The following is a 27,944-nucleotide window of genomic DNA, read 5'->3' as shown; positions in this document are numbered from 1 at the left end:
CGTGATTGGATGGCAAGGAAACCGTGCCAACATCGAGTTCCGTTGTCTTCCGTGCACTTCCATAAAGTAGGTGGTACTGTGAGACCTCTCTCATAAACGAAAGTATTAGAAAGATGTGTCTGGATATTTATCACATTGGAAGTGTGAGTTTGGGAACTTTTCAGATCAATGAGTAACAAAATCATTGTTTTTTTATTTTGCCAAACATTTGTTCCAGTTCTTTTTTAATTCAAATCGTTTTATTGAGGGTAAACAAAAGAACAAACAGTACAGTACAATAAAAGAAGAACGGTGACAGTAATAAACATAGTGATAATCCCAATAATGCAATACATGACAATAATGATACTAGTATTGCTCAGGATGATAATAATTAGAGTAAAATAATAATAATAATATTAATAACAAAGACAATAATAACAGGTACAATAATAGTAATGATAACAATAATGATTGACAGTGCTCTAGTGCCAAATAAGGTTTCTTTGTCGAGTGCAAGTTTAATAGTATTTAAGTGATCAGTACAGCCAATTCACATATTAGGCAAAAGCAAAGTATTACTCAATTTGCGAGGAGTATGAGACCTACTAGGCATAACAGTGATGGCGAGCTTAGGGAGGGTTATAGCATGAGTACGAAGAGTCAAGGGAGCCCCACAGTTTTCTGTGCGATTTACGCCATGGAGAAGTACGGAGAGATTCAATATCAGCACCTCTCAAAGAGAACAGCCAGTCTTGCCACATTCTAAAGGAAACTTCACCGGCACTTTTCCACTTGCTTAGAATGACTTTGCATGCTAGAGTGAGCATGAGGTCCATTAAGTGCCAATCTTGGATGTTTACAAGTTGAGGATCTAGAGCTCCCAATAAAATGTAGGAGAAATCTCTTGGAGGTCGGTAGTGAAAGGTTTTATGTATATAATTATAGATCTTGTCCCAGTAGGATTGTAAGGAAGGGCAATAAAAGAGCATGTGGGCCAAGTTACCCACATGAGATTTACAGTTCCAGCATGTGGGGCTATCGCTGAGTTTAAGCTTAAATTATTTTTACGGTGTCCAGTACGATCTATTAATTAACATTATCTCAGTTTGTGAGAGTATAGGCGAGAATTTGTTAGAAAAAGGGGTCAGGTGAATTTTTTCCCAGTCAAATGGGATCTTAGAGGAGTTTACCTCATTTTACCGACTCGCATTTTCTATGTGATTTTTGTGAGTTAGGAGAGAGGAGTTTATATATCCTGGAGATGGTGTGCCCAGCTTTTACGAGTTGAGCAAGCGTGCCATCTATGCAAGGGTTAGAGGGTGTGATGGAGCGTAATGAAATGAGCGATTTGAGTTTTAGGAATTTATAAAAATCCAGAGGTTTGAGCCCATGTCGGAAATGTAGGTCGGAGAAAGGTAGAGGCAATGAACCTGTAAATAGATTTTTGACTAGATTTACTCAGTTTTTAGACCAGTGATCCTGGTAGAGTGACCTGAGATTTACTCCGTTTTTAGACCAGTGATCCCGGTAGAGTAACCTGCCATCTAACTTTAAATGGTAATGGTCATTGTAAAAAAATGGATCTGACCCATGTAATCCGCCCAGATTTTTCACTTTTTGATCACTTGGTTTTGTGTCTTTTTACTGTGGCTGAGCCTTCCAGCGAGTGACTCACCCACGGCAAGCTTACAGTAAATGGACTGCTTGTTTTTACCACCAGTGTCCGTCTTTTGAAGATATGGTGGCTGTGGCACAGCAAGGGTAAGGGGCACTTGTTGTTAACATGTGAACACGCATGTGTGAGACTGCATTCATGCACAGCCCAGTAACTGAGCACAGATAGCTTGTAGCAGAAGGGACTCTTCAGGGTTAGATATTGACCTAGGGCAGCCCTTGTAATATCAATGGACAGTCATAAGGAAAGTCATTGTGGTTTACTTTTTTGTACACATAGCGGTACATCTGGCTTAGAGTGCAGGTTTGCTTCCCTTTGGCCTACAAAGTCCAGTGACATATCAAAATGGGGTGAAACATGGGTGCCCATATCAAATCCGCAAGTTCCAAGAAGATACCACTACATCTTATGGGGCATCCAGAATTGTCATATTTCTCTGACCCAGCTCAGGATCAGAGCCCATGCCTTTCGTCACCCTGTTGGGCCAAGTTAATTTCATTGCTTTCTAGAAGCAGGAACAAAACCCTTCCCACACAGAGGGAGAAAATAACAGTGCTTCACTCAGCTCCTGAGAAGTAAGGGGTGGATAAGAAAAATCTGCATCTATTAACTAGCTGTCACACTGTACCATGGATGGGACAGCCCTGGCCCACTGAACAACAGACCTCTGGAGCGAACACAGAAGGGGGATCCTCTTTGACGTTTTTGGTGGTAAAGGCTCTGGCAGTGGTGTCAGCAAGGGGCAGAGAGGAGGACCCCCTAGCAGAGATGTGACCAATGACTCCTGGATAGCACCATTTTGAATTATTTCAACATGTAGTGCAGGAAAGTTGGGACAGGGATGGTGAGGTGATGTGGTACCCTAGGATTGGGCAGATTTGCCTGGCTTCTAGGACTTTCCATGGCTACTCAAAAGCTCTTGCACAATGGAGAGAGAAGGCTTTTTGTTGGAGCTGGAAATTAGGATTGGAGGCAGCAGCCATGGACTACTGGAAGGAGGAGCCCCCTGATGGCCACCTGGACAAACGGCTCTGGCTACAGTTGACCCCGGGACCAGTGGGTCTCTCCCCAGCCCCAGAGAAGCTTCTCCTCTTACACACCCTAAACACTAGTTAGGGGGAAAGACTGAAATCCTGCGCCCAGATGGAAAGAAGCACCAGAGGAGAGTCTGGGGAGGCAGATTCCTGCAAAGTGTGCCATCTTAGCAGGCAGAAGACCTAAGTAAAAGGTACCGGGTGGCTATAGCCTATCACCAGAAGCACAATGAGACCAGGATCGTGCACATGACCCATTGAGCCTGAGATATGGGAGGAGGAAGGACTTGACCTTTTACGCCCCAGCGATGTCATGGATCGTGTAGAGCTCTGCTTCTGAAGACCAGATACCCCCAGGGTCCGGGGGTCAGCAAGCGGAACAATTTTTTATTTAAACCCCGGGAGGGCGTGTGTGTGGGGTCACATCCCCAGAGATTAGGAGGCCTGCGGATCCCAACACCCGGGCCAGTTTTATATAACAGGAGAGCCTGTACACAATCTCCAGGCCCCACCACCAAAAAGGTACAGGGTAGTGCAGTCATAATGCGAAGAAAGGGGCCCAGGATCCCAACTTGGGGCCCGATGCGGCAGAGGAGGAGTGGCCCGAGAGCTCATCTCCGAGCCCCTGATGTCGAAGGGAGAAGGGGGAGTGCATCCACGCTCCCCCAAAAGTGGTGGACCTGTCCCCTATACCTGTGTCTCTAGGGAACAAGTGGCGTCCAACAAGAAACTCCTGCGGCAGGGGAAGAGAGCTGCCGGCTCCCATGGAGTAAAGGAGATGCTGATTGCACAGGGAGCCAGCCAGGGCAGCTGGTGGTGGACTCCCCAGCTGCTTCCCCACAAAGAATGGCATGTTGAGTGCCCAGGTGGGACTGGGCAACACTAAGGAAATAAAAAAAGGAAAGTCACGAGTCCGGAGATGCGAATTAAATATTCACGCTACTGGAAGGGAGAACCCGCATAATGCCCTGCAGGGCTTTGCTAAGCCCAAAGTTATACATTTTGTGTCCGCAGGATGGTAGTAACACCACCAACTACAAAAAAAGAGTGTGGGGTGCTTTAGGAGTGGAGCACCTTCCCCCCCTCCCCCCAAGGAAATTTACCATAGCGCAGACCCTGGGTTTACTGGGTCTAAGAAAGAATGACCACATACATATTTTCCTTCATTCTTCATGATTCCTCAGGCTGCTGCTTTTGCTCTACAATTGAGAGTGCAGCACCCTCTCAAAGTTGGTTATATGGCTGTAGGTTATGTCGTCTAAAGTGGTTTAAGAATGACACAGACACATTGTTAATATTAGAAAAAATTCTTTATTCACAATATTTTAAACAAGGTGTTATTTAAAAGTGTTGTTATCGTTGACAGCAATGCTTTATTAATAATGATAATGTATGCACATGGCTGCAATGCTTTAGAAATCATAAAAATTGCCTATGGATTATGGTTACTGAAGTCAGTAATGGAATAGTGCATTTTGACATGTGGTTCTGGTCTTTAGGTGTGTCAACATTGACCTGATGTAAAGTGACACTCCCTGTATGGTTAAGTGCTGGATTTGTACATGGAGGTACTGTGATTTCTGGAGACATGACCATTAAGGGTCAAATGTAATGTTAGCAAAGGTATTTCCATCAACCTTATATATACTTGTTGTTGAAAAGAAGATATCCCAACGCAGTAGTGGGTAAGTAGAGAACTTTATTCTGTCACCAAATCTCCACACTGTCAGAGGCATGCCAACATTCCAAGGCAAGCTCTGGCAGGGTAAACCAAAAGGGAGGGGGGAAACAGGGGGCGGAACATACCACGGCGAAAGAGGGGAAAAAGCGGAAGATTACAACACTTGTAAATTATTGTGTAGTTTTAAGTAGTGTGTGTAATACATGTACTTTTCCTTTTTCAAATAAAAAGCGCAGGCTTGACTATTATTTATTGAATGCTATTAGTATGTGCCAGCAAATAGTGCTTGTTAGCCACACCACTTCCCTTGAATAGGTCTTGGACTGCTCTGCTTCCTTACCTTGACAAAGTCAAGCTCTACAATGGGTTTTTTTTAGTTCTCAGTGAACGGGTGAATGTGGACCCATTACTTGTGCAGGCCACACAACTAATGGCCCGTTTCTGTGCAGTCATATTGATGAACAAGCTACCTACCTTCAGTACCAATGTATCTGGTAGAGACATATGTTAGTTGTAGATCTCTTACCATAGAATTTCCCACAAACGTCAGTCTGGATCCAGAGATTTTTTCTTCAGCAGTACCCCTGAGCATCGTTAGGTGGTGTGGGTCAGCTCCGCGTCTGTCATCGGCTTCACAGGTGCCGGGATGACGTTGTGGGACCTACATAGACGCCACCCATGTGCGCTGTGGTCAGTTCTCAACACGACTTTTCACGCCAGAAGCGCAAAGCCATGAAAAACACTGACCACTGGTGTGTCAAAACTAGGGCCCTGTAAGGGAGGCTCTATCCCTAGAAATCAGTTTGCAGAGCAGGCAGGATGGGTGGGGCAGTAAGGAATCTACAACTAACACATGTCTCTAGGAAACACATTGTTACCGAAGGTAAGTAACTTGTTTATCTGATAGACTGTTAGTTGTAGATTCCTTACCTTAGAACAGATACCCCAGCAGTACCATCCCCGGAGGAGGGTTTGCAAACCAAGATCATACCAGAAAGTCCTGGAGGACCGAACGGGCAAAGTACCCATCCCTTCGGACTTGGCTGTCCAGGCAGTAGTGTCTAGTAAATGTATGCATGAATGCCCACGTTGCTACCTGACAGATGTGACGTAGTGGAACTCCATGTGCTAAAGCTGTGGTTGCCGCAGTCACTGATTAAATGAGCATGCAGACCCACAGGAGGGTCCTTCTTCATCAAAGCATAGCATATTTTGATGCAGAGGACAAACCATCAGGTCTGTTTTTGAACAGCCAACCTTTCTTGGCACCCACATAGCCAATGAAGAGTTGCTCATCCAGCCAGAAGTCTTTTTTGTGATCAAGAAAAAAGACAATTCACAATTTGGGTCCAAATAGTGGAATCTCTTCTCCTCCTTGGAGGGATGCAGGGGTGGGTAAAAGATGGGCAGAGTGATAGATTGTCCCACATGAAAAGGCGTGACAACCATAAGAGGGAATGATGGTTTTGTCCGAAGCACCACTTTATCCGGATAGACTGATAGGAAAGATGACTTAGAAGATTAAGGCTGCAGCTCGCTCACCCTGTGTGCAGAGGTGATGGCAACAAGGAAGGCAGTTTTAGCAATCAGCAACCAGAGAGGACAGTAATGAAGAGGCTTGAAGGGAGCAAACCTAAGAATAGTGAGCACCTAATTTAAATCCCATTGGTGCATTATGAAAGGAGATGGAGGGAACAGATGAGTAAGGCCCTTAAAAATTTGCTAACAATAGCAGATTTGAATAAGAATATGCTGATCTGGCAGCCCGAATAAAAGCAGAGATGGCTATATGTTATCATTTAAGAGTGCCAAAATCAGATCCCTGCCGGGCCAAAGAAAGAATGTATAAAATGACCTCCGAAAGAGGAGCAGAAAGAGGGTCAACAGCCTTTGCTGTGCACCATGCCACAAATTTGTTCCATCTACAGGCATATACAATTTTAGTCGAGGGACGCCTGACTGCCAAGATAATATAACAGACTTCGGGCAGAAGGTTGAAAGCTGTGAACTGCCGTCACTCAATCTCCACGCTGGGAGGTGGAGACTGGACAGGTTCGAGTGAAGAACCCTCCCCTGCTGCTGCGAAGATCCTGCCTAAGGTGCGGTCTGATCAGAGGACCGGAGGCCATACTCAGGATTGGGGTACCAGACTCTACGTGCCCGATCCGGAGCTACAAGAATGACTTGAGCCCGGTTGTGCTTGATCTTCTTGAGCAATCTGGGCAGAAGTGGTACCGGCAGAAGGGCATACAGGAGGCCAAGCGAGCGCCACCTTGGAAACTCCAACTCGCAATGCTGCTGTCATTGCCCGTTCTCTTCAGAGGCATGCTGATCTAATCAAGGCACTCCCCAACGCTTTAAGAGATCTTGCACCACCTCCAGAATGGAGACGCCATTCGTGATCGACTAGGCACCAACAGCTGAGTTCATCCGCCCTGGCATTCAGGGAGCCTGTCAGGTGTTGAACCAACAGGGTTATGTCCTGATGTTCTAGCCATGTCCAGAGTCGGAGAGCCTCTTGACAAAGGGTCCAGGACCCCACCTCACCCTGTTTGTTGCAGTACAACATGGCAGTGGTGTTGTCAGTGAACACCTGTACTACTTTCCTCTTGAAACAGAGAAGGAATGCCTTAAGTGCCAGTCTGCTCGCCGGGATTCCATAAGATTGATATGGAGACCGGACTCTGCTGCAAAGCACAAGATAAGGGGAAGACTGGAACCCATACCCTAATCTGCACAGATGAGCTGAGACCACCCCCATCACCTTTGTGAACACCCAAGAGGCACTGGTAAGGCCAAAAGGGAGCCAGTGAACTGAAAATGTGTGTGGCCCACTGTGAACCAAAGGTAACGTCTGTGGGCTGGCAGGATGGGGATATGAAAATAAGTGTCCTGCAAGTCCATCGCCACCATCCAGTCTCCTGGGTCGAGTGCAGACAGTACTTGAGTTAGTGTGAGCATTTTGAACTTTTCCTTCCTGTTGGACTTGGCCCTTCTGGCAGGTTCACCCCTAATCTTTTTGCTTTTAATCTGTGATCTGTGTTGATGATTTTTGGTCTGTGCGCACTTTTTCCCTGTGTCCCAGAGTAAAGTGCGTGCATGTAGTTAGGCTGGCCTGCTCTCCCATAGGGATGCATGGGGAATGTGTGTGTCCCTGCCCTCGTAGTTCCTGATGCGTGGGGAGTGCAGACTCGAATTTGGTATGTGCGAGCTCGTGAGAATGAATGCTTCGCAATGATGTATGTGGCATGAGTGTGTCTTGTGCGGAAGTGCCACTTCTAGGAGTTGGCATATTAATGTAAAATATGCCTGGCGTGTGATTGGCTGGAGCTGGCTGGTGAGCCTGGCTCCAGGAAGGCTGGATGGGTCTGCCCGGTGGTGAGTGTGAGATTAGCATGTTGATGGCTGGGGAGGAGTGCACCTGGTCCCAGATGGGGCTGGACTTTACCCACACAATGCTGGCTCCACCCCCTGTGGTGCGACTGATGACCCTAGCCCTGCCAGGGAATGAAATGGGTGGATGAACTATCAAGGGGGCTCCAAAACCAGCTGCGACTGGTTTCTCCCCCACCCTGCACCTACAGACAAAGGAATTTACAGTATAAGAAGGGGCTGTGTCCCCATACAATTTGTTCTGCTTTTTGGATCCTAGCTGAAGGGGCTGCTGCTGTTGCTGGGGCCAGGAGGTCCGCCACTTGGAGTGTCTCCCTGCCTGGAGACCCAGTGAGCTGGCTCTGGGCCCAGCCTTGCCCCCCTGCCTGCCTCCAGACCCTGCTGGAGCTTTACTTTTGGCCAGAGCGTCTGGGAGCGCTTCATTCTTGTTACTAGCGCTCAGAGCGTTTTCCTTTCCCCTAGCGCTGGGAGCGCTCTAGTTGCCTGCAAGCACCGAGGCGTGCTGAAAGTGCCCTCGTGCTCAGATGCGCTTTATTTTACTTCAGAGCGCTCCCAGCGCTAGGGGAAAGGAAAACGCTCTGAGAGCGCTTTTGTTGCCCAGCCGGTGCCCACCCCCCGTTTGCTGAGTTCTGCTGTGCTCGCTATTAAGGTACGAGTGCCAACCTCGATTATTATTTCCACCGAGCCAGTGCCCACCCGGCATTTGCTTCTCTGTCCCCCGCCGGGCCGCCGCGCTGCCTGCGACGACCCGAAAGTGATTGGCAAGTCGGCCAATCGCTGCACGGCCCGGGAGAGGCGAACCGGAAGTCCCGCCCTCTGCGCCGCAGCGCAAAGGAGAGCAGAAAGGCTGCTGGTGCTCACGGGGCTCCCGTGAGAAGAGGAGAGCCCCGCCGCCACGAGAGAGAGGAGCCGCCCGCCGGACCAGCCGCGGGGCCTCCATGTGCTGAGGAGGGTCCTGCATAGGCATGGGCGGAAAATCCGTTCCGCTCGCGGATTTTGCGGATTTTCGGGAAATCCGCAATCCGCGAGATTTGCGAATTTCCTGCAAAATCCGCAAATCCGCGAGCAGCGGATTTTGCTCGCACTGCTCGCACTGTTCGCGTGAGTTCGCGCCCCGCGAATAAGTGCGAAATTGCAGAAATACGATCTAAGCAAAACTGAAAGTAACTACTTACCAGGTTCAAAAGTTCAGGCACATCATTAGTAGCCATTTCCTGTAGTGCTTCCTGAGGGGCCCCTCCAGAGTTCAGTTGCCAGTTGAAACTATTATGTGACCCTGCTCTGAACCTCAGAATAGTTACACATATGCCACAAAGGTCATGAATTACAGCTAAGGGAGACAAGCAGGAGCCAGGCTGGAAGTTAAAATCCATTAATCAGCCCCTAATTCATTATTGTCAGTTGGGGCAGGGCAGGTGTTGTAACTAATTTTGCAACAATGAAAGCACTTAGCAAGTGCAAAAGATCACTAATCAGGGCGCACTAAGGAAGCAGGTGCCAGCTAAAAAAATATTCTGTCACACATTAATCAGCCCCAAATTAATTCAGGTCACTTGAGGCAGGGAAGGTGTGCTTTGCTTTGCCGAAAATAATGTACACTGGACAACCAGAGGGTGTGGTGATGAAACAGAGGGTGGCATGGGTGGGCCAGAGGGTGGCATGAGTAGTCAGAGAGTGGCAGTGGTGACAGAGAGTGGCAGTGATGAAGAAGAGTGTCCCAAACAGGTTGGACACGTAGAAACAACAAGTTCGCAAAACTTGCGACCCGACAGGTAAGTTCGCAAATTGCGAAATTGTAAAAACCCTCGCGAACTGGCAGAAACACGGGCGAACACAAAAAAAAAAAAAATCCGCGGGAATTCGCGGATTTTGCGGATTGCGAGTTCGCAAATCCGCAAATTCGCGGATTGCCAATCCGCAAAATCCGCTCATGCCTAGTCCTGCATCCAGCCGGTGAGTGCGGGGGTGGTCCATAGGGTTTAGAGCGGCCCCGGTTGGCAGCAGGCCGCTCCCACGAGTCTCCCTAGTGCCGAGAGGGAGAGGTGGCATATCGGGGCAGATTGTCGTTGCCCGCCCAAGGAGCTAGGGCATTTTCTTTACTTAGGGCCCGAGAGGTTCACGGGGCATAGTTGTTTCGAGTCCTCGGAGGACTCCAACGTTTAGGCATTTCTTTGTTCAGAGCCCACGAGACTCAGGCGGCATCTCTTGTTTTCGAGCCCTGCGAGGCTCATCGCCCACATTTGTTCTAGAGCCCTGAAAGAGGCTCCAAGTGCCATATTTGTTTGCGAGCCCTGAGAGGCTCCTGGGGGACACAGGCGGTTGGTTAGAGCCCCGTGGCTCCCACGCTGTGCTTTGCCCCACCATTGTTCTTGAGCCCACGAGGCTCCAAAGTTTGCCCAGCATTATTTACAACTGTCCAGCACTTAGTGGACAGTTGCTACGTTTAGGCTTGTGTTCTTGGCTGCCTGCGCAGCCTCCCTGACATTTAGACTCAGGGCATTTCAGCCCTTGCGAGGCCAGTTGGCCTGAGGGACAGTTCTAATGTTGTGCTATGTGCACCCTGCGCATTGTGATTTACTTGTTTATTTGATTCCTGCGCAAATGTTCTACCTGCACCTCTGAATGTGTTTTAAATGCCTCATGTGCAATGTGCTTTATGTTTTTATCCCCTTTGCTAAAAGTGACCTGCTTAGAGGATTGTTTATGTTATTACCTTTGCTAAAAGTGACCTGCTTAGGTGATTATTTTATGTTTTTATCCCCTTTGCTAAAAGTGACCTGCTTAGAGGATTGTTTGTGTTTTATTACCTTTGCTAAATGTGACCTGCTTAGGTGATTGTTTAGGTTTCTTTCCCTTTGCTAAAAGTGACCTGCTTAGGTGATGGTTTTCCTTCTATAGGTCCTGATGATGAGGTCCTAGTTCCCTGCGTGATTTTCCTACAGTGTTTAGGGTTGCGTAGGAGGTATTTACCCTTACCAGTGATTACTTATTGTGTGCTGCATTTACTATTTTAGTGCTACAGTCATTATATGTTTATGTGCTAAGTGTTATACCTACAAGTATTATTTCTAACAAGTACCTACCCCTGACAGTGGTCCATGTGGCCCTGTCCTGTACATAATCCCTTGTAAATTCTGCCCGTGCCTGTTGGCACATTGTAAAGTGTGTGTGTTATCTAATGTGTTTTTACTATAATACAAAGGCTATTTTTTATATAACCTTGTGTGGAGTTTCCTTTGTGGTGGGCCTTGGGTGTTGTTGCTGGGTGCGCGCGCAAACGCTTTACACATCGCCTCCGAGATTAGCCTTGCTGCTCGCGTCACGTTACCTAGAGGGTGAGCAGGGGTTATCTTGGTGTGTAACTCCCTTGCCCTGACCTTAGACATGGTGATCTCTGACTGACTTTGGCGTGAGCCTTGGCCAGCCAGGGTCCCGGGTCTAACACTTCCGGAGAAAGAAGTTGACGACCCGGAGGTCTAGTATAGGATGCAGACCTTTGTCCTTCTTTGATACCAGAAAGAAGCAGGAATAACAACCACAGCCTATTCCTGGCAAAGGTACCCTCTCTATAGCACCCTTTGTGTTGAAGGGGAGGGAGTAGCCTGCATGCTGGTTCCATGACCCACAAGAACGCTGGGTCCCATGTCCACAGCCACACAGAGGCTGGACAGCATGCATGACTCAGTGGCTAGTCTGGGCAGGAAATGGTTGGGCGCCTCTTCCGTAACCACGAAAGGGACGAAAGGCAGACTAAGGGATGAGAGGTAGCCTCGAGGCCCAAGGATCTGCCCGTAGCTCGTGAATCCTTGAAGTGCTGAGTCTGCCTTGTCGCCAAAAAAGCATGTCCATCAAAGAAGACTGGACATCCCCAAAAAGCCAGAAGTCCTCAACGAGGCATAGCGACATGGCTATTGTTCTGCCCAGCGACTCAGTAGTATCCAATCCACATCTTGATGTGAATTTGGCTGCGGCTGCAACGGCTTGGGAGAGAACGGCCTGGGCCTCCTCCGGGCACTGAGGCAGCACCTGCGCAACCGTATCCCAGATAGTATGGGAGTATCGGTCCAAGAGGCGTGCGGTATTGACCGACAGCAATGCCAAGCTAGAGGAAGAGAACACCTTCTTCCCAAGGTGGTCTAGCTTCTTGGATTCCCTATCTGGGGAGTAGAAGGGAATGGGCCTTTTGATGATGAAGCTTGGACTCCCAAGCTCTCAGGGGAGGGGTGTTAGGTCAGGAACACTGGTTCACCCGGAGCGGGCAGGGCGATGGGCAATCCTCCTATCCACAGAAGACCCTGTGCTGGGCTTGGACCAAGTGCCCAGAAGGACATCCTTGAGGGCTTCATTGAAGGGCAAAAGGGGTTCAGAAGAGTAAGTCGCAGGCTGAATCACCTCTGTCACAAGGTTAGTCCTGACTGCCACTATACGGAGCTCAAGGCAGACGACCTCGGCTGCTCTCCTCACCACCACAGCATTGGAAGCTCCCTCCACCGTAGCCACGGTAGGGGGAGAAAGCAAACCAGTGTCAGGGGATGTATTCAGACCACTGGGATCACCAAGGTCCATTCACCAGTCCGGTTCCTCAAGCTGGTCAATTAAAGGGCCAGCGGTCCCTCCCAGTCCTCTTCCTCACCTTCTGGCCCAAAAGAAATGCCAGGAATAAACACAGGGACGAAAGTCCCTTTTGGTGTTGGAATTGACTTTGGTTGACGTCGGTCCGGCTCCATGTCCACTTCGGGGATGAGGATGAGGTCGGGATCAAGGTTGGGGAAGGTCCAGTGGCGTCAATCCGGATCCAAGCCTATCCAATACCCTTCGGAGACGCAGGCGTCGAAGTCCCAAGCCTCCAACCAACTCAGAGGGGCCCAATGGCACGCCAGCGGAGCCAGGCTGTCCCAAGATGAAGAACAAGGCCTCATAGAATTTCTGAATCTAGGCAGAAGACGCTCGGGCTCCGGGAAAGGCAGGGAGGTGCAGAGCTGTCTCAAAAGTAGGTGCTGAAAACGGAGACTTCGAGCGACGACGCTCGGAATCCCACATCCCATCGGCCGACCGACGGGGAGAAGTTGAAGAACACATGTGCTTCTTTGACTTCTTCTTGTGTTTTCCTGACTTACCTGAAGATCTCCCCGACGACTTTGAGTGGGAGGAGTGTGGGCTCCTTGGCTGTTCTAGAGACCTTCCCCTCAGAAGAGAACGGAAGCGACACGGAGCTGAGCTCTTGGCCTCCAGCAGCTTTCGGAACACTTCCACAAAGCCTTTGGGTTCATGGCCCAGCACTCGGAGCATGACTTCGGGTCGTGGTCGCGCTCCAGACACCAAAAGCGCATGAAGTGCGGATCTGTCATGGACATTGTTCAATAACAGGAACCACAAGACTTGAAGCCATTCTGACATTGGGACATCCCTCGTCGCGCCAAGAGTTCGAAGACTGGAAAAAATAAGTCGACAAAAGTCAAAAAAGACTAACCAAAAAACAGCTAAATGGTAGCCCTCTCCGGATCTGCACTTAGGCTGGCGCGAAAAAAAAACAGAACTGACGTCAGCACGTATGGGCGGTGTCTATGTAGGTCCCGGGATGTGATCCCAGCGCCCAGGTTGCAGGTGACCGACGCGGAGCCGACCAATGCAACCTAACGACGCGTAGGGGTACTGCTGAAGAATAAAATCTCTGGTTCCATACTGACACTTGGGGGAAATTCTAAGGTAAAATATCTACATCTAATAGTCTTTCTCAGATAATATATTTTGATATTTTTCCATGTGGCTGAGAGATTTCTGTCTGTGACGGAAAAAATTAGCCCAGAGCAGCATTTCTCTTTGACTTCCTTCTGAAATTGACTACCTTCATCAAGTCCTGTTGAGCCTCACTGGACACCCAGAGCCCACTGAAAACCTTCAGCTGACTGGTATCTGCGACACTCCGGAGGAAATGCATATAAATATGGGTCTTTTCCATGGGCAAACTCGAGTGAAGGCGATTGAAAGCAAATGTCATAATTTGGTACATTTGGCAGAGAACCATAAATTAGTTATCTTGGAGCGACTTCCTGGCCAGCCAGTCGACTCAAAGAACTTCTTCTAGACACCAATAAATAAGATGTCCACGTGTTTAAAATGCATGCATTTCAAAGTTGCCCTTCAATCCAGTGAATAATGTATACGTGCAAATGTCCGAAGCCACAAGCTATCATTTCCTCTTTATGTCCTTCTGAAAGTTGTCGCCTGCACTGCCTCCAGATTGGCAACTATGTGCATGCCTGTTTACTAAGAAGCTATAATCATAAGATTAAGGGCAATCAATGCCTTTATGAGTTGCCATTGGCATAGAAGGAATTTGATATATTTTTGAAAATTTAGCAGAAATTCTGTAAACAGTAGTTTTCTTTGTGGCTGGTAAATCGAAGTGAGTGAGGCTTCTAAAACACCAATAGATTTTTCCAGGTTTAAAGATGTTGACAATATATGGATATGGTAAGTTTGTCTACATACTACGAATTGAATTATGCAACTAAAGGACAGTAACCCCAAATCTGTATTATTTTTTGTCTTTCTTCGGAAATTGATCATCTATCCATCCATTCACCCATCCACTGTCCATCCCTCTTCCTAGTTATCTGAGTTCAGCGTGGGGACAAACCAAGGAGGTGTAACCAAGCGCTTTACAAACCACTTTATTATTAATACCATTATTATTATTATTATTATTATTATTATTATTATTGTGTGCACTGTGTTTAGTTTAGGTACTCTGAGCATTAATCACTACATGTGATTAATTCTACCTTTTCACCAGCCCGTCCGTAATGGGGAGGAATGTCTACTTTTTTGTAGAGGTGGGCTGGCGATTGAAAGCTCGAGCCAGGGTCGAGCCTGAAGTCTGGCTTAGCTCGAGGTCCCGTTGGAACCGTGAGCCCTCAACGAGCCGAGCCTACTCTGTATCAATAACACGTTCTGCCAGCGGGACTCCTTTGCACTGAGTGCAGCACAGTTCTTCTAGGCTCAGAAAACCTCCAAGAACATTGGTGACCAATGCTCAAAGACTTTTTAACCGTCCAGAAATCTGACCATGATGTATAACGCTAGGTACGTGGGCACGTAAAAACATGATGTATGATATAATCATGAAAGATAGAAGAAAACAAAAAACATATATATCTTAAATTTGCATAACAGTGCATACCTGGAACCAAGAACCTGAGTTTTAACATTATTAATGCAAAACAAATCATTAACAATTACTTTCTAAACAAAACTGCAAATTGCTGCAGTCAAGGCAGCAAGCAGTGTTCATCTCCGGACTTTTAAACTAAACGAGAGCCACCCGAAGTTATGTTCTAACTGTTTGTCACAACAGATGGTAGATGCTGCTTGTAACAGAGCATTCCGACAAACAGCGCCTCTTCCAGATGCTTAAGACAAGTCTCTGAGAAAAAATCATATTGGAACATCAGAGCATTGACAAAAAAAACTTTCAGAAACACTACTTATTCCATTTCAGCAAACAGGATTCTGGAAGGGAAACGGTACTACAATTAACATGCTAGCAGTATCAGTAATTGCAGAAAAAGCAAACGTCTAAAGAAAAAATTACAATTCTGTTTTATAGACCTAAAGGCTGCCTTCGACCGGGTGGATCATTCACTCCTTTGGGCCAAATTAAGAAGTTGGGGCATACAAACAAAGTTACTCAGAGCAATCGAATCATTATATACAGATATGTGGATTCAAATTAAAGTAGGGGATGGAGCAAAATTGTCAAGGAAAATACCAACGGCTAGGGGGCTTAAGCAAGGCTGGGTGCTAGCCCCACACCTGTTCAATCGATTTATGGCGGATTTGTCTCTCCACCTGGATTCCGTTGACGCACACGCACCAAGACTAGGGCCACTGCCGATATCCCATTTAGCTTTTTCTGACGATAATGTACTGCTGAGTCATACAGAAATTGGTCTTCAAAGACTACTCCAAAAAACAGCGACCTATACAAAACATAATAATTTAGAAATAAATATCTCTAAAACAAAAGCTATGCTTATAGGGAGGAACATTGGTGCATCTTTAAAGATCAAGCTGGAAGATCAAATCATAGAAGAAGTCACTACCTACAAGTATCTGGGGTTTAATTTCGATACAAATTTACATTTTCAAGCGCAACAGAATTACATGGTTGGGAAAAACAAAGCTTTGATACATGCATTTAGCTTGTTAGCATGAAAATTAGATGGACCCTCCTATCAACCGCTGTTTACAGTAATTAAAGCAATGCTCTATCCTTCGCTAACTTATGCAAGTGCGGTGATGTATGGCAGGGATGCTAAATTATTAGACACTTTACAAACTAAAACCTATAAACAGGTTTTCCACCTACCATGTAATGTATCCCCAGCCCTAATCCGTTTAGAATTTGGCTTATTGCAGCAAAATATAGCAAGAAGGTATCAGTATATTAAAACCATGCATAAAATACAAAATAACGAATCAAGTGTTTTAGTCAACGCGCTATGGGAAGCCATAATCCATGATGTTAAGTCAACCTACAGTAAATACTTATATTCCTCTTTACTTTTAATAAATGCGGGTGATTTGTGGGATTTAAAACTGTCGCATCATACGTTTTGCCAGGCTATGAATAAAGCTGCTAAAAATCACTCACTGATAGAGGATAAAAGTCTCTTTTCATGACGAGTCCATGCATGGATGACAATCCAAACATATGTCACATTGCAACCTGCAACTTATTTCCAACTAACCTATCCAGTGCGCTTTAAGAAACAATTAATGGCTATGCACCTAAGGGATTTGCCGTCTTGATCTGAAAAACCTCTTTGACGATATAATGGACCAAAAACATGTAGATTATGTGACGCTGCAGAAGAAGATTTTGTGCATTTGGTTTGCATATGCCCCGAAATGATGAATGCACGCCAATTACTTTTAAAGTTTTTATTTAATGAGCGAGGGATCCGTACATGTAGAACAACAATCATGAGAAGCTTGTACTCTACCGATCCTCGCCTAAATTGTAAGTTGTTGAAGTATTTGCAAATCCATGACAAAGCAGTAAAACAGGTTGTACGAAGTAACCATAAAGGCAAGCTATAACAATGTATGACATTGATAAGGAAGCTAAAATTGTGGCAATCGATGACATCATGAACCACAGAATCATGCTTGCCATATCTCCTACGTACCCCCCATACAAATAACCAGTTGAAAACTGTAAAGTACTTATAACTATGCTCTGAATATATTTTATAAAACTGTAACATAACTCTGTTATTTGATGTATTAATACATATAACGTTTTAATGAAGATGGAGCGACATCCTTTAAAACATTTTTTTTATTTAAACTGTATTTTATATTGTGATGGTTTTTATTAACTAAAAACAATAAACAACCAATTGAAATTGAAACACTACTTAACATGTTGAACTTTTATCAGGTTTTAATGTTAAGATGAATGTTCCCCAAATTACCTCCTACATTTTCAAACTTGCAAAAAGCTTAACTTTGGTTTAACCTCTTGTTTCCTCAAGAGTTATTTGTCAATATCAGAAAACGAGCTCTCCTCAACGAATGCGAATGTGATTCTTAAATTAGTCTGATAAAAACACTACATCGTTGTGGAACAACATATTTTCAGTAAACAGGGTTTTTTTTGTTAATGCTTTACTTTACTTGCCTTTAAATATTACTTTTTGACAGCACTTGAGGAAACGAGGTAATTGTCAAAAGTATATTTCGTAACATTGAAACGTTATGTATAAATTTTGGGGTACATTCAAAGGCAATAAACGAAAGAAAACAACGTCACTTTAAAACTGGAACTCACTGCAGTCAGAAGTAAACCGGTGGTGTATGATATGCTATAAGTACTAGATGCACGATTAAATCCAGGATCCCCTCATGGTAATTTCAATTCCCACAAAACACACAATGTTCTAGGGAGCAGGAATGCATCACTGCGGGGAATCATAAAAATCAAGAAGTATAGATGGGCATACTACAACATTTTTAGTTCATATGTACAGCTGTCCCCTCTTCCGGTGTCATTCCCGTCCCCTCAGGCTTTTTGTTCACATCCTGTAGCAATATTAATGGAGTGTGGTCCGTCAGTTTTTGGCGCTCAGCTGCTCCTGCGAATATCTGCATCTTCTCCAAATGAGGGCCATGGTGTATTCCTGAGTCCACACTGAAGTGCAGGATGGTCGCTCTCTGTAAGGCCCTCGCCACTGGCTTGTAGAGGTTTGAGTTTCTGTCAGCCTGTATACGCTATTGATATATTGGTCCATATAGTTTCAGTATCTGTACAATAAGAGATGTATCATAAACGCAGAGTAGATGCTGGACAAACAGCAACAGTCCAAGAATCGGAAGCATCAGTGTAAACTTTCCTGTGGCCATCATATTTTGCCATCAACATGCTTGAACCTTTCCCTATTCCAATCTTCACCTGCTGCAAAAAAGACAAGAAACATTACAATCGCAATTGTGTCGTCTATTTCTACCTCTTATTCAAAATCTCAGACCCAACTTGTCGGGAAATATCTCTTGCATCAAATGAATGAAGTTTCTTCTCACAAGAGTGGTTGACATTCGTGCCTGCTCTTTGCTGAGTCCAGCTATTAGGGCATCCTAATGCACAGAATGTTTGTTTAGTTTACTTTTCATAAATACGTCCAGATTTGACAGAGGGCATTGAACGTTCTGCATAGTCTGTTATTTCAAAGAGTTTTTTCAAACAGAAACAATTAAGGGGCTAATTGACTGAGAACAAACCTAGATGGAGGTAGTTATTTTATAGGCTTCCCAGTAGTCTAAATCTGCAGTTCACAGGAGCAGTCCATGTAATCAACAAGTATGACATCAGTCCCATAAATCATAGCGTATGGATCCTCTATTGTTTGTGAAACTGTCATAACCAAATATGTTACATATTTATATGTGATCGTTGGCTATTTTCACTTTATTTTCTTCTGTTTTTCCACTACAATTTTCTTCTAAACCTCTACCTCTTTTCTTTATTTTCCCTTACATGCTCTAATGTTCTCTTTAGTCTCACTCCACTCCTATGTCTTACTTCCTCTGTTAACCTCTCATGACATTCTATTGGTCTCACTTTCTTCCCTGTCTCCCTTTCTGTTTCTCTTTCTGTCTGTTCCCTTTTCTGACCGCTCAGTCTCAGTTTCTTCTTTAGACTCTTATTATTCTGAACTTCTGCCGATGTGTGTTTCAGGCCACAAAGATGAGAAGGCCGATCTTTTGTTCCATTACCCTGATGAATGGAGAGAACATCACCATTTCTGCTGACTCTGCATCCACATCGAGGGAACTCTGTGGCACCATAGCAGATAAGCTCCATTTGAAACAGACCTTTGGCTTTTCGCTCTACATCGCTGTTTATGAGAAGGTACGTAGTGTGATGAGCATGTGACCAAGAACACAACTTTTGTAAGACATCATTCTGGGGAGGAAATGTAGGCCTGGGAATGAAATTCTGCCCCGCTCGCTTAGTTTGCAGAGTTTTTACCACTCTGCGTAGCGCAAGGACTTCCGAAAAACTCCACTCCACGGAGTGGAGTTTTTCCTCGCTCACGCTCACCAGCGTGAAGTTGGCAAGTGTGTGTGAGGAAAATGTTACTCCAGACCACCGCCCGGTGAGTGTTCTCAACGCGGACGGTCACGGAGTGAGAGGAAAATTGAATTTCTTTGGGGGTATTTTTGACATATGTGCAGACAGAAATGATGTAAACCCCCATTCTGCCTGCCAGTGAGACAAAAAGAATGTCTGGTGCCAGAATGCGGGGCCAATGCCAAGACAGGACGGCGCCCCACATCATTTCTTTTTTGGGCACCAATCTCTGGTGTCTAGTGAGCTTTCTGCCCCCCTTCCCACTGGGGCAGGGTGATTAGAGGCGAACCCTCCTTTCTGCCCCAGGAAGGTGGCACAAAGGTGTTCGTGGGTGAGGGTCTGTACCCAGTGCTCAGACTGGCAATCCCGTTCTCCATTTCTTTTCTCAGTTTTTCATTCCATTTCCATTTTGGGTGATACTTGCTACTAGGAGGGGCCAGCACCCCACCCCCATTAAAAAGTGTCCCTGGTCATCTTTTGGGTGTTTTGCCCCCCGAGGTGGACAGAATTGATGTTTACTTTCTATCTACCCACACCACAGGTGCAGTCCCCAACCCCAGACCGTCTTACTACCTCCTTGGAGTGGCAGATTGGAGGGTTCACGTCCGATCTTACTGCCCTGGGGGAGCATGAAGTTATTAAAGTTCACGTTAGTTAAACATTTTTAGGTACTCAGAGTGCTTTCTTATTTTAGGCACGCCATGATTCTGACTTTCCAACTCACACATAGTCAATGAGCATCCATGTTTGCAGACTGCAAACCCAGATATATTCTAGTGCTACCCATGCTGAAAGAGTACTCACTTACTAAAATATACATTTGGTGCTGCTTTTTGGGCCTTTTTGCTTCATGGTGGCTGGTAAGCAGGCATTCTGGCAGCTCACAGTTGGATTCCTAAGACTCGGTGGAGCTGGTTGAGTTCTGCGGTTTATGATAAGACGTTTTTTCCCTGTTACATGCACATCTGAAAATGTAGCCCTCATTACAAGTGGGCTAGTAATTTGTGCTATATTTATCACAACCAATAAATTCAAATTTATTATGAGTTTTTCCCATGTAAAAGGGAATTAAATGCAGATTTTGGAGCTTACCGCTTCAAAATCTGCATGTCCTGATATTTACCACGCATTTTCCCCCAATTAATACTGACAGGTTTAATTTGCTGAAATTTTTCTTGGGAAGTGATTTTTATAGTAACACACATAATACTGATATATGTGATAATAGCAGTTCCCCTTCATATAGTTGGCAACGGCTAACTCATAATAAGGGTGAAGCCTTCCTCCTTCCAGACCAGTCGACCTGTGATAAGTCGAAAGACCCACTTCCAACTCTACATTTCCAGCCTAGTCTCTATATTCAAAACTGGTATGGTGAAGTAGACTTAAACACAGAGGATTTTTTTCTTTATTAGCTTTTTTTTAGGCACTTCTTTCCAGGGAGTACCCTTCTTTAACTCATGATATACTTGCAGCAGACAGGGAGGCAAGTGGAAAGCGGGGCAATTTCTTAAGGAAGGTAAAGAGATTACACTTTATTCAACCCATTGAGAAGTAGATTCACTCAGGAGAATAACACAAGTATATGATACGAGGGTTTCAACTCCTACAAATCTAAAACCTGCCCCTTAACATAAAGTACCACAAGAATCTTTGAATTTAGGTCCCTTATTCCCTGCTCCAAGACCCTTGCTCCTCAGACCTGTGGCCTAAGGTCTTGCACTTTCGACAGAGCCAAAGAATAGGGAATGGAAGATGAAGAGCACAATGATGAGTATGATGGGAAATATCACAATCACCTTGCAACTGAATGGGAAAAAGGAGACCATAAACTATTTTCCATTTACTACGTTGCTCACTTTATGGTATAATCTTAGCCCATAGGCTGATGGATAAAACCATGAATCTATTCAAAATTAAATGACACCCAGATGAACCTCAGTGGTTCCCGTACAACCTTCTGATGAAGCCAAAAAAAAACCTAACAACCCGGCCTGTTTGGATCACACTTAGAATACTTGCACACCCTTCAGTAAGGCACCCTTTTCCTTATGAGACAGGATAAATACTTTCAGAAATATTTGGGAAAGCACAAGAGAGCGGAAGTAAAAACTATCCTCATAAATTGAGAATGAGAGAATTAGTTAAACAGTTATACTGTTAAAATGGCAATTTAACAATTCAGACACCAGCTTTTGCCACATGGCCCAAACAACGAATTTGAAAAGTCAAGCCTGACTGTAATGAACCACCTTTTGATGAGATGTGTAGGGCAGAGTGCGCTGCAATGATAATTTACTTTTTGCAAGAAACAGTTGATGACTCTGCAGTCTAAACTGATGGAGGTATGTCCAAGGAGATGGGTAGACTGACTCTAAATGAGGATCTCTCTGCTTTCAAAACTCAAGGCGAACCTGTTCAGGGACTAATAGAGGTTCCTATGTAGGTGCCATTGGGTGGGCAGACCAACCTGGGAGCGATGGAACACCATATAGTTGGGTAGCAAGGGAGTGAACAGAGAAAGTTGAAGATTCAATATTGTGTACAAAGAATGAGAGGAGGAGTCAGCACTACTCCTTACCGTATCAGCCCACAAGAGCTCCACTTAGGGCTAAGCCCCAGCAGCAGCTTCTCTGTGAAGAGTAGGGGTCAGGTACTGCCCTACAGGGACATCAGAGCATAGTGGTGGTATTAGGCATAGACAACTCTCCAAAGAGCCATAGTCTATAGACCTCTTGACTCCTCTAAGGCTCTAGGGCTGTTAGTGAACACAGACAGCTCATGCTTGGCACGTTCAAAGACCTTCCTCTTCCACAGAGCAGAATTTGATTACTCATCCGCACCATTTCAGCAGAAATGTTCACCATGACTAGCGGTAACAGTGACGCTGCAAGATCAGCAGCTAGCAGTCTCTTATTAGTCATGATATTTAGCTGCATTACACCTCTATAATGCTGAGGTGAGGCTTATAAAGGGAAACATGGACACATAAATGACACAGCAAAGGGAGAAATGGGTAGACAAGACTGACGCTTACTCCGAGTTTCAGGCGCACACTTCAGTGGTGGCTGAGTAGCAGACATCGGACATGGAGATCCCTATTTCAGAACTTCAGGACCTCCTCCCACTTGATAGTGAATTAACTGCACTGGATCGGGAAGGAATGTTATCTTGTGATAAACATGCTGGAACTGAAAGCAATTGAAATTGAGATTTCCAGTTATTTTCAGCTGCCATATGATGTCTGGAATTGATCCTCATTGATGAGACAACCTCCATTTCTCCAGGTTCTAAACTAGAAAACAAGGATGTGGAAGGTCCTGCCTCGTGTTTAGGGAAGCACATATTTTACAGACATAGGCACTGAAAGAGAAATGAACATCCAATGTGGAACATTCACTACAGAAAGCATCCCTTGCATAAGCAATACCTAGCAAAACACTGTCACAAAGGGGAAGTGCGACAAACGCAATTGACTTCAAGAACTTTAGTTATTGAGGAATACTAACTATAAACGCGTTTTCCACTTGGGAAAAGAGAAAATGCCAAGACTTTGTCAACAGGCACTGGCAACCATACACTTAAACCAGACTTTGCTTGGTCATGAAGACTTGTTTGTGTTTTCTTGCTGATATTGATGATAAATATGTTGTTCAGCAGAATAAACTCGGCCTGCTGTAGGTTGATTCTGTTGGCGGCAGCTTGCATGGCACAGGACTAGTACATCTGATTCGTAGAAACTGTACCACTCTCAACCTGATAAGGCTGAATGTACATTCTTGATTTCTAACAAGGTAAGAAAGCCACATTCTCTTCCACTACCTGGCCTTTCTGAACTTGACTTCAAAGTTGCTGAATATTAGAATGTAGCCCCCCTTAAATGGCATATGACTATCAAGAACTTTGAAGAAGGTGAATAGTGCCTGGGACAGTTGTACAAGATGGATATAAGCAAAGAAGTAGAAATACTTCAGACTATAATGTTAGAAAAATGCCTGTGGTGCATAATGGCTCCCCATATCAGATCTTGAAATACCTGTTGGTTCTGGCCAAATGTGATCTTCAATATTATTTTTTTGTGTCTGCCTATTTAAAGTATCTAAAAGATTCCACCAATAAATTGAAGTTTGAGGTGCTTGTTAAGTTAAAATAACAAATACCCAAATTCATAAGCTTACGTCTGCTTAGAAGTTACGTCCAACCCTGCCAAACACAACTGGGCAACCCTTTCTTCCAGTGTACAAGGCCAGTGCCAAGTTCCTGCCCTGGAAGACAGCATTCATTGCAGCCTTAATTTCTGTCTGATAAATGCATGGTTCTGCTGAAACGTTTCTCCATCCATGATCCATTTATTAACTTTTTTTTAAAGATAAGATGGCAATTAGGATGCATCTCATATTCATACTAAGACTACCATCAGAGTATGGTGCAAATAAAACTGTCTATTCACATTTTTTTCTCCAAGGACCATCTGATGCCTCCAAATAGAGCTTTGTGCACTCAGCATTGGATTTGGACAATAGGTTACTAAATAGAAGAGACAAACTACTTTGAAAAACCAGACCAAATGTTTGATGTGTTGGGAGGGAGCTAGAGATAAACAGGGATTAAATGATGGATTACCCCTCACCAGGGCAAGCAGAAACATTTCACTCACCTTTGGAAAAAGTAACCACTGCTGCTTTTCATACTTGAGTGCTCCTGCAAGACACTAGTAATGTAGATACCTGGTGATTACACCGTCTGTAGATGCGGCCCATGATACTACTACATGTCTACTGCATAGATGAGAGTAGGACAAGCTGTGTTCAAGAACATGTGCCCGTAAGGTAAACCTCACTTTCCATCTAACCTGTTGTGCTATGTTGCTGTACAATGCACTTAAAGAAAGTAAATCTGTACAAAGTCTATTCTGAAGATCAATTACTTATCTTCATAAATATTGTGTGATAGATTATGCATGCCACATGGTATTCAGGATGCACTATAGGTTTAAAGGTGAGACTCTTTAAGGGCTGGAGAAGAAAGTGCCTGTATCCTAGTATTTATTGTAAACTCTGCTTCGCTTGCTCATGAATGCAAAATCATGCCAACGTCAAGGTATCACGTGGACTTTATTCTAGTGGTAACTGGCTTTCCTTTTTTAAATACAATTCAAAGCATCCGACCATGAACCTGTCACTCCTTTTTTTGACAATTAACAATTTTTATATCTGTTTTTTTATACATATTTTACGTGAAAGTATCTTCAAAAACGACAGCAACGTGAAGCAAGTGACATTCTTGTGAATAGATATTACAAGACCATTTTTTTACACAAGAATCTGATTGGATAGATACACTTTTTTTTGTTTTCTAGATCATATCCTTTAAGAAAATCAATAAGCCTCAGGGAGTGCAGAAGTTCAACAAATATTGGGACTATAACATATTATAGTGTTGATTCATGGTTTTCCTCTTTAGTCTTTATCGAATGTGTTTTAACCTCTGCGGGTTGACTTAAATTGCGAGGACTTCTTCATTCAGCTATTGCTATGGATGATGATGATGTGGACCGGTTGGTGCTAATGTCAGTTCTGAACACAGACCCCCACAATTTTTGTTTGTTAAAGACATAGTAACCAGGTCACTATATATTAGGAGTTATCTCCTAGGAGATGGAAAACATTTAACAACGTTTTCAGTTTATGACTGCTGTGTTTTAAATGGTCATGAACGAGATTAGCAGCGATGGACATGATTGAAAGTACTCCATTTAAAATAGTAGCCCAAGATTTCTAATAAACAAGTAAGTGACTTCATTTTGCACCATTGTAGCCAATCCTCAAAACACTACCAATACTCCCAAACCTATGGTTTCAATTTGCCTCAGAAGCCTACTGTAGACTCACTCAAGCTAATTTAGTTACCTTCCTCTGCCACAGAACTACGTAATTTCTGTTGGACGAGCAAATCAGTTCCCTGACAACCATCACTCACAGTAAATCATGTGTAAATAGCATGCATGGTTTGGCACTGTAGAAACATGTTTTTAGACTCTTGAAATTGGCCGCATTTAAGAAGTGGAAATCTTTCAGAGGAAGCAGACACACACAATCACACACACGCGCACGCACACACACACACACACCCCTCCCCCGTTTAACAGGTATTCTTTCAGAAAAAGTGGAGACATGACATGATTTGTATCAAGAAAATGTATTTGGTGAGGTTACAATATTTATAATATCATTGAGGTTTGGTCTAGCAAAATGGTACTGTCCTTTATCAATGTTTGAAATGGTGCTTTCCTCATATGCATGACAATTTGTTTGTTAGGTCTGGTCTCTTGGCAGTGGGCGGGATCATCTGATGGATGCCGTCTCCCAGTGTGAACAGCTGGTAAAAGCACAAGGAGAACAAGAACGCCATGCCCCCTGGCGTCTCTACTTTCGTAAAGAGATCTTCACACCGTGGCACAACTCCAAGGAAGATGCAAAAAGTACCAATCTAATATATCATCAAATTATACGTGGAATCCGCTTTGGAGAATATGTCTGTGAAAAGGTAGGAGACCATTTTCTTTCAAGGACTTTGGATTCTGAAGTAAACTGGGCTTTATGAGAAGGTGCACATAATATAGGAAAAGGCTATTTGTATATTTGTCTCAAAGAAAGGGAGTCATGGCCATTGCTCCTAGCTTTAAAGCGATCAGACCTCTGTGTAACCCAGTGGCAGGAAAATTGGCTGGGCACACTCACACAAATATGCTGAGGCACTCCTTGGAGGATATGGGCAGGATTTGTTATAAACACAGCCAGCAATAGTGGTTTAAGTGTGGAGTAATGTCTTGTTTAGTTAAGGGAAGGGTGTTAACATTACAAGAAATCGATTCCAATCTCTTACAGGGACTATCATGAAAGTATTCTGTGCGAAAGAATTTCCTTAGATCTTTGTATTTTGTTACAAAATTGTTTATATCATCGTATGTTGTTACAAAATCGTTTATTGCAGGAAGATGATTTGGTGCAGTTGGCTGCAAAGCATCACTATATTCAGTTCCAGAATTCAAAGTTGCCTAAACAAATGCAGCAGGTTATCCAGGAATGCATACCAGCCAAGATGGTGGTAACTAAACCAGAAGACCAGTGGGCAAGTCTGATAGCCTCTGCCCTTTCCAAGGTAAGGATCACAGATTCTGTACACTCAAGGCAGTAGTGCATTTCGTAATAGGGCACACACCTACACAATACGTTGTATATATATATATATATATATATACATATATATATGCCACTCGCACTCGTCCCACACGGACCAGCGTACCACCGCAGTTTCCCAGGCACACCAGTCCAGCAACGAAAGTCGACCCAAGCTCAGGTGAAATGATGTTTATTAGAGTTCAAAAATCGCCACCAGCATAACGTTTCGGCCTTCACGGAGGCCTTGATCACATGACGTTAGGGGAGGGACACAAACAATTTAAAGTGCAAGTGCGAGTGATAGTGCAACATGATTGGTGAATTGCAAAGGTACAGCGTATTAGACATGGAAAACAGAGTTGGGTGTAAATAGAAGAAATATTTACAATGGTTAAAACACATCGACAATATTTTAAAAGGGATGTTAGATTTCATGTTTGGTAAAATCCTAAATTACAAGCCTTAATAAAATTATACGGAAAATTAGATGAGTCATTATAAACAAAACTACAAAATATTATGTAATGTTATAAATTCTAAAATAGAATTTCATCAAGTGTCCGCTAACGATAAATGTTATGATGACAACCATGTAAACAATATTGAAAGAAAACCCAAGTGGGTGAATTCACAAATTCATGTCTGTATTTTATGTACTGTACTCAAATTTGAATCATTCAAGGTATCATCACAATCAAGGGGTTTAAATCCCCATATTTCTAACAATTCATGTTAGATGTGCTTTGTGCCTAGAGAAAAAGGTGTGGGTGTAAAAAGTGCAGGTATAAACTTATTCAGTGTTGACATAAAGAACCCCCATGATGGTTAACCTGGGGTATGATTTCATTTCTTCATTATTTTTTAAAAAATTATAATTTTTAATAAAATCAAGACAGACATATATATATCTATATCTATATCTATGTATATATGTATATATATATATATATATATATATATATATATATATATATATATATATATATATATATATATATATATATATATTACCTACTGGCGGTCGCCAGTAGGTATATATAGTTAGGATTTTTTCTCTATGGGATTTTTGAAAATTCTATGTCTAATAACTTTGGCGTTTGTGGACGGAATTGGCTGAAATTTTCAGGAAAATGGAACATTTTGTTTCTGAGCAGCCCCTGACAATTTGGGGGGGGTTTCATCAAGGGGGGGGCGAGGAAAAAGGGGGGTCTCAAAACGCGTTTTTCCCATGTTAATTTCCATAGGGCGGTTGGCCTCACTTTTAGCTCGAACCGCTGAATGGATTTGCACGAAACTTGGCAAAATTGTAGGGACTGTTAGCCCGATGTGCCTTTGCTAGGTCTCAATATATGTGCTCCAG

The 27,944-nt window shown here is 44.1% G+C and overlaps 1 protein-coding gene across 1 annotated transcript in view; it reads left to right on the top strand.

The window, feature by feature from the left end:
* LOC147683395 (unconventional myosin-VIIb-like) overlaps positions 1 to 27,944 on the top strand; it is a 1,214,266-nt gene that overhangs the window by 811,993 nt on the left and 374,329 nt on the right. Inside the window, exons 29-31 of the mRNA XM_086943813.1 lie at positions 19,008 to 19,181; positions 25,722 to 25,949; positions 26,397 to 26,564. Coding sequence (XP_086799939.1) covers positions 19,008 to 19,181; positions 25,722 to 25,949; positions 26,397 to 26,564 — 570 coding nt within the window. The remainder of the gene's footprint in view (positions 1 to 19,007; positions 19,182 to 25,721; positions 25,950 to 26,396; positions 26,565 to 27,944) is intronic.

Source organism: Lissotriton vulgaris, chromosome 11, assembly GCF_964263255.1.
Source record: "Lissotriton vulgaris chromosome 11, aLisVul1.2, whole genome shotgun sequence".
Taxonomy (NCBI): Eukaryota; Metazoa; Chordata; class Amphibia; order Caudata; family Salamandridae; genus Lissotriton; species Lissotriton vulgaris.
Note: the sequence above shows the minus strand (reverse complement) of the source record. Positions and strands in the feature narration are given on the sequence as shown.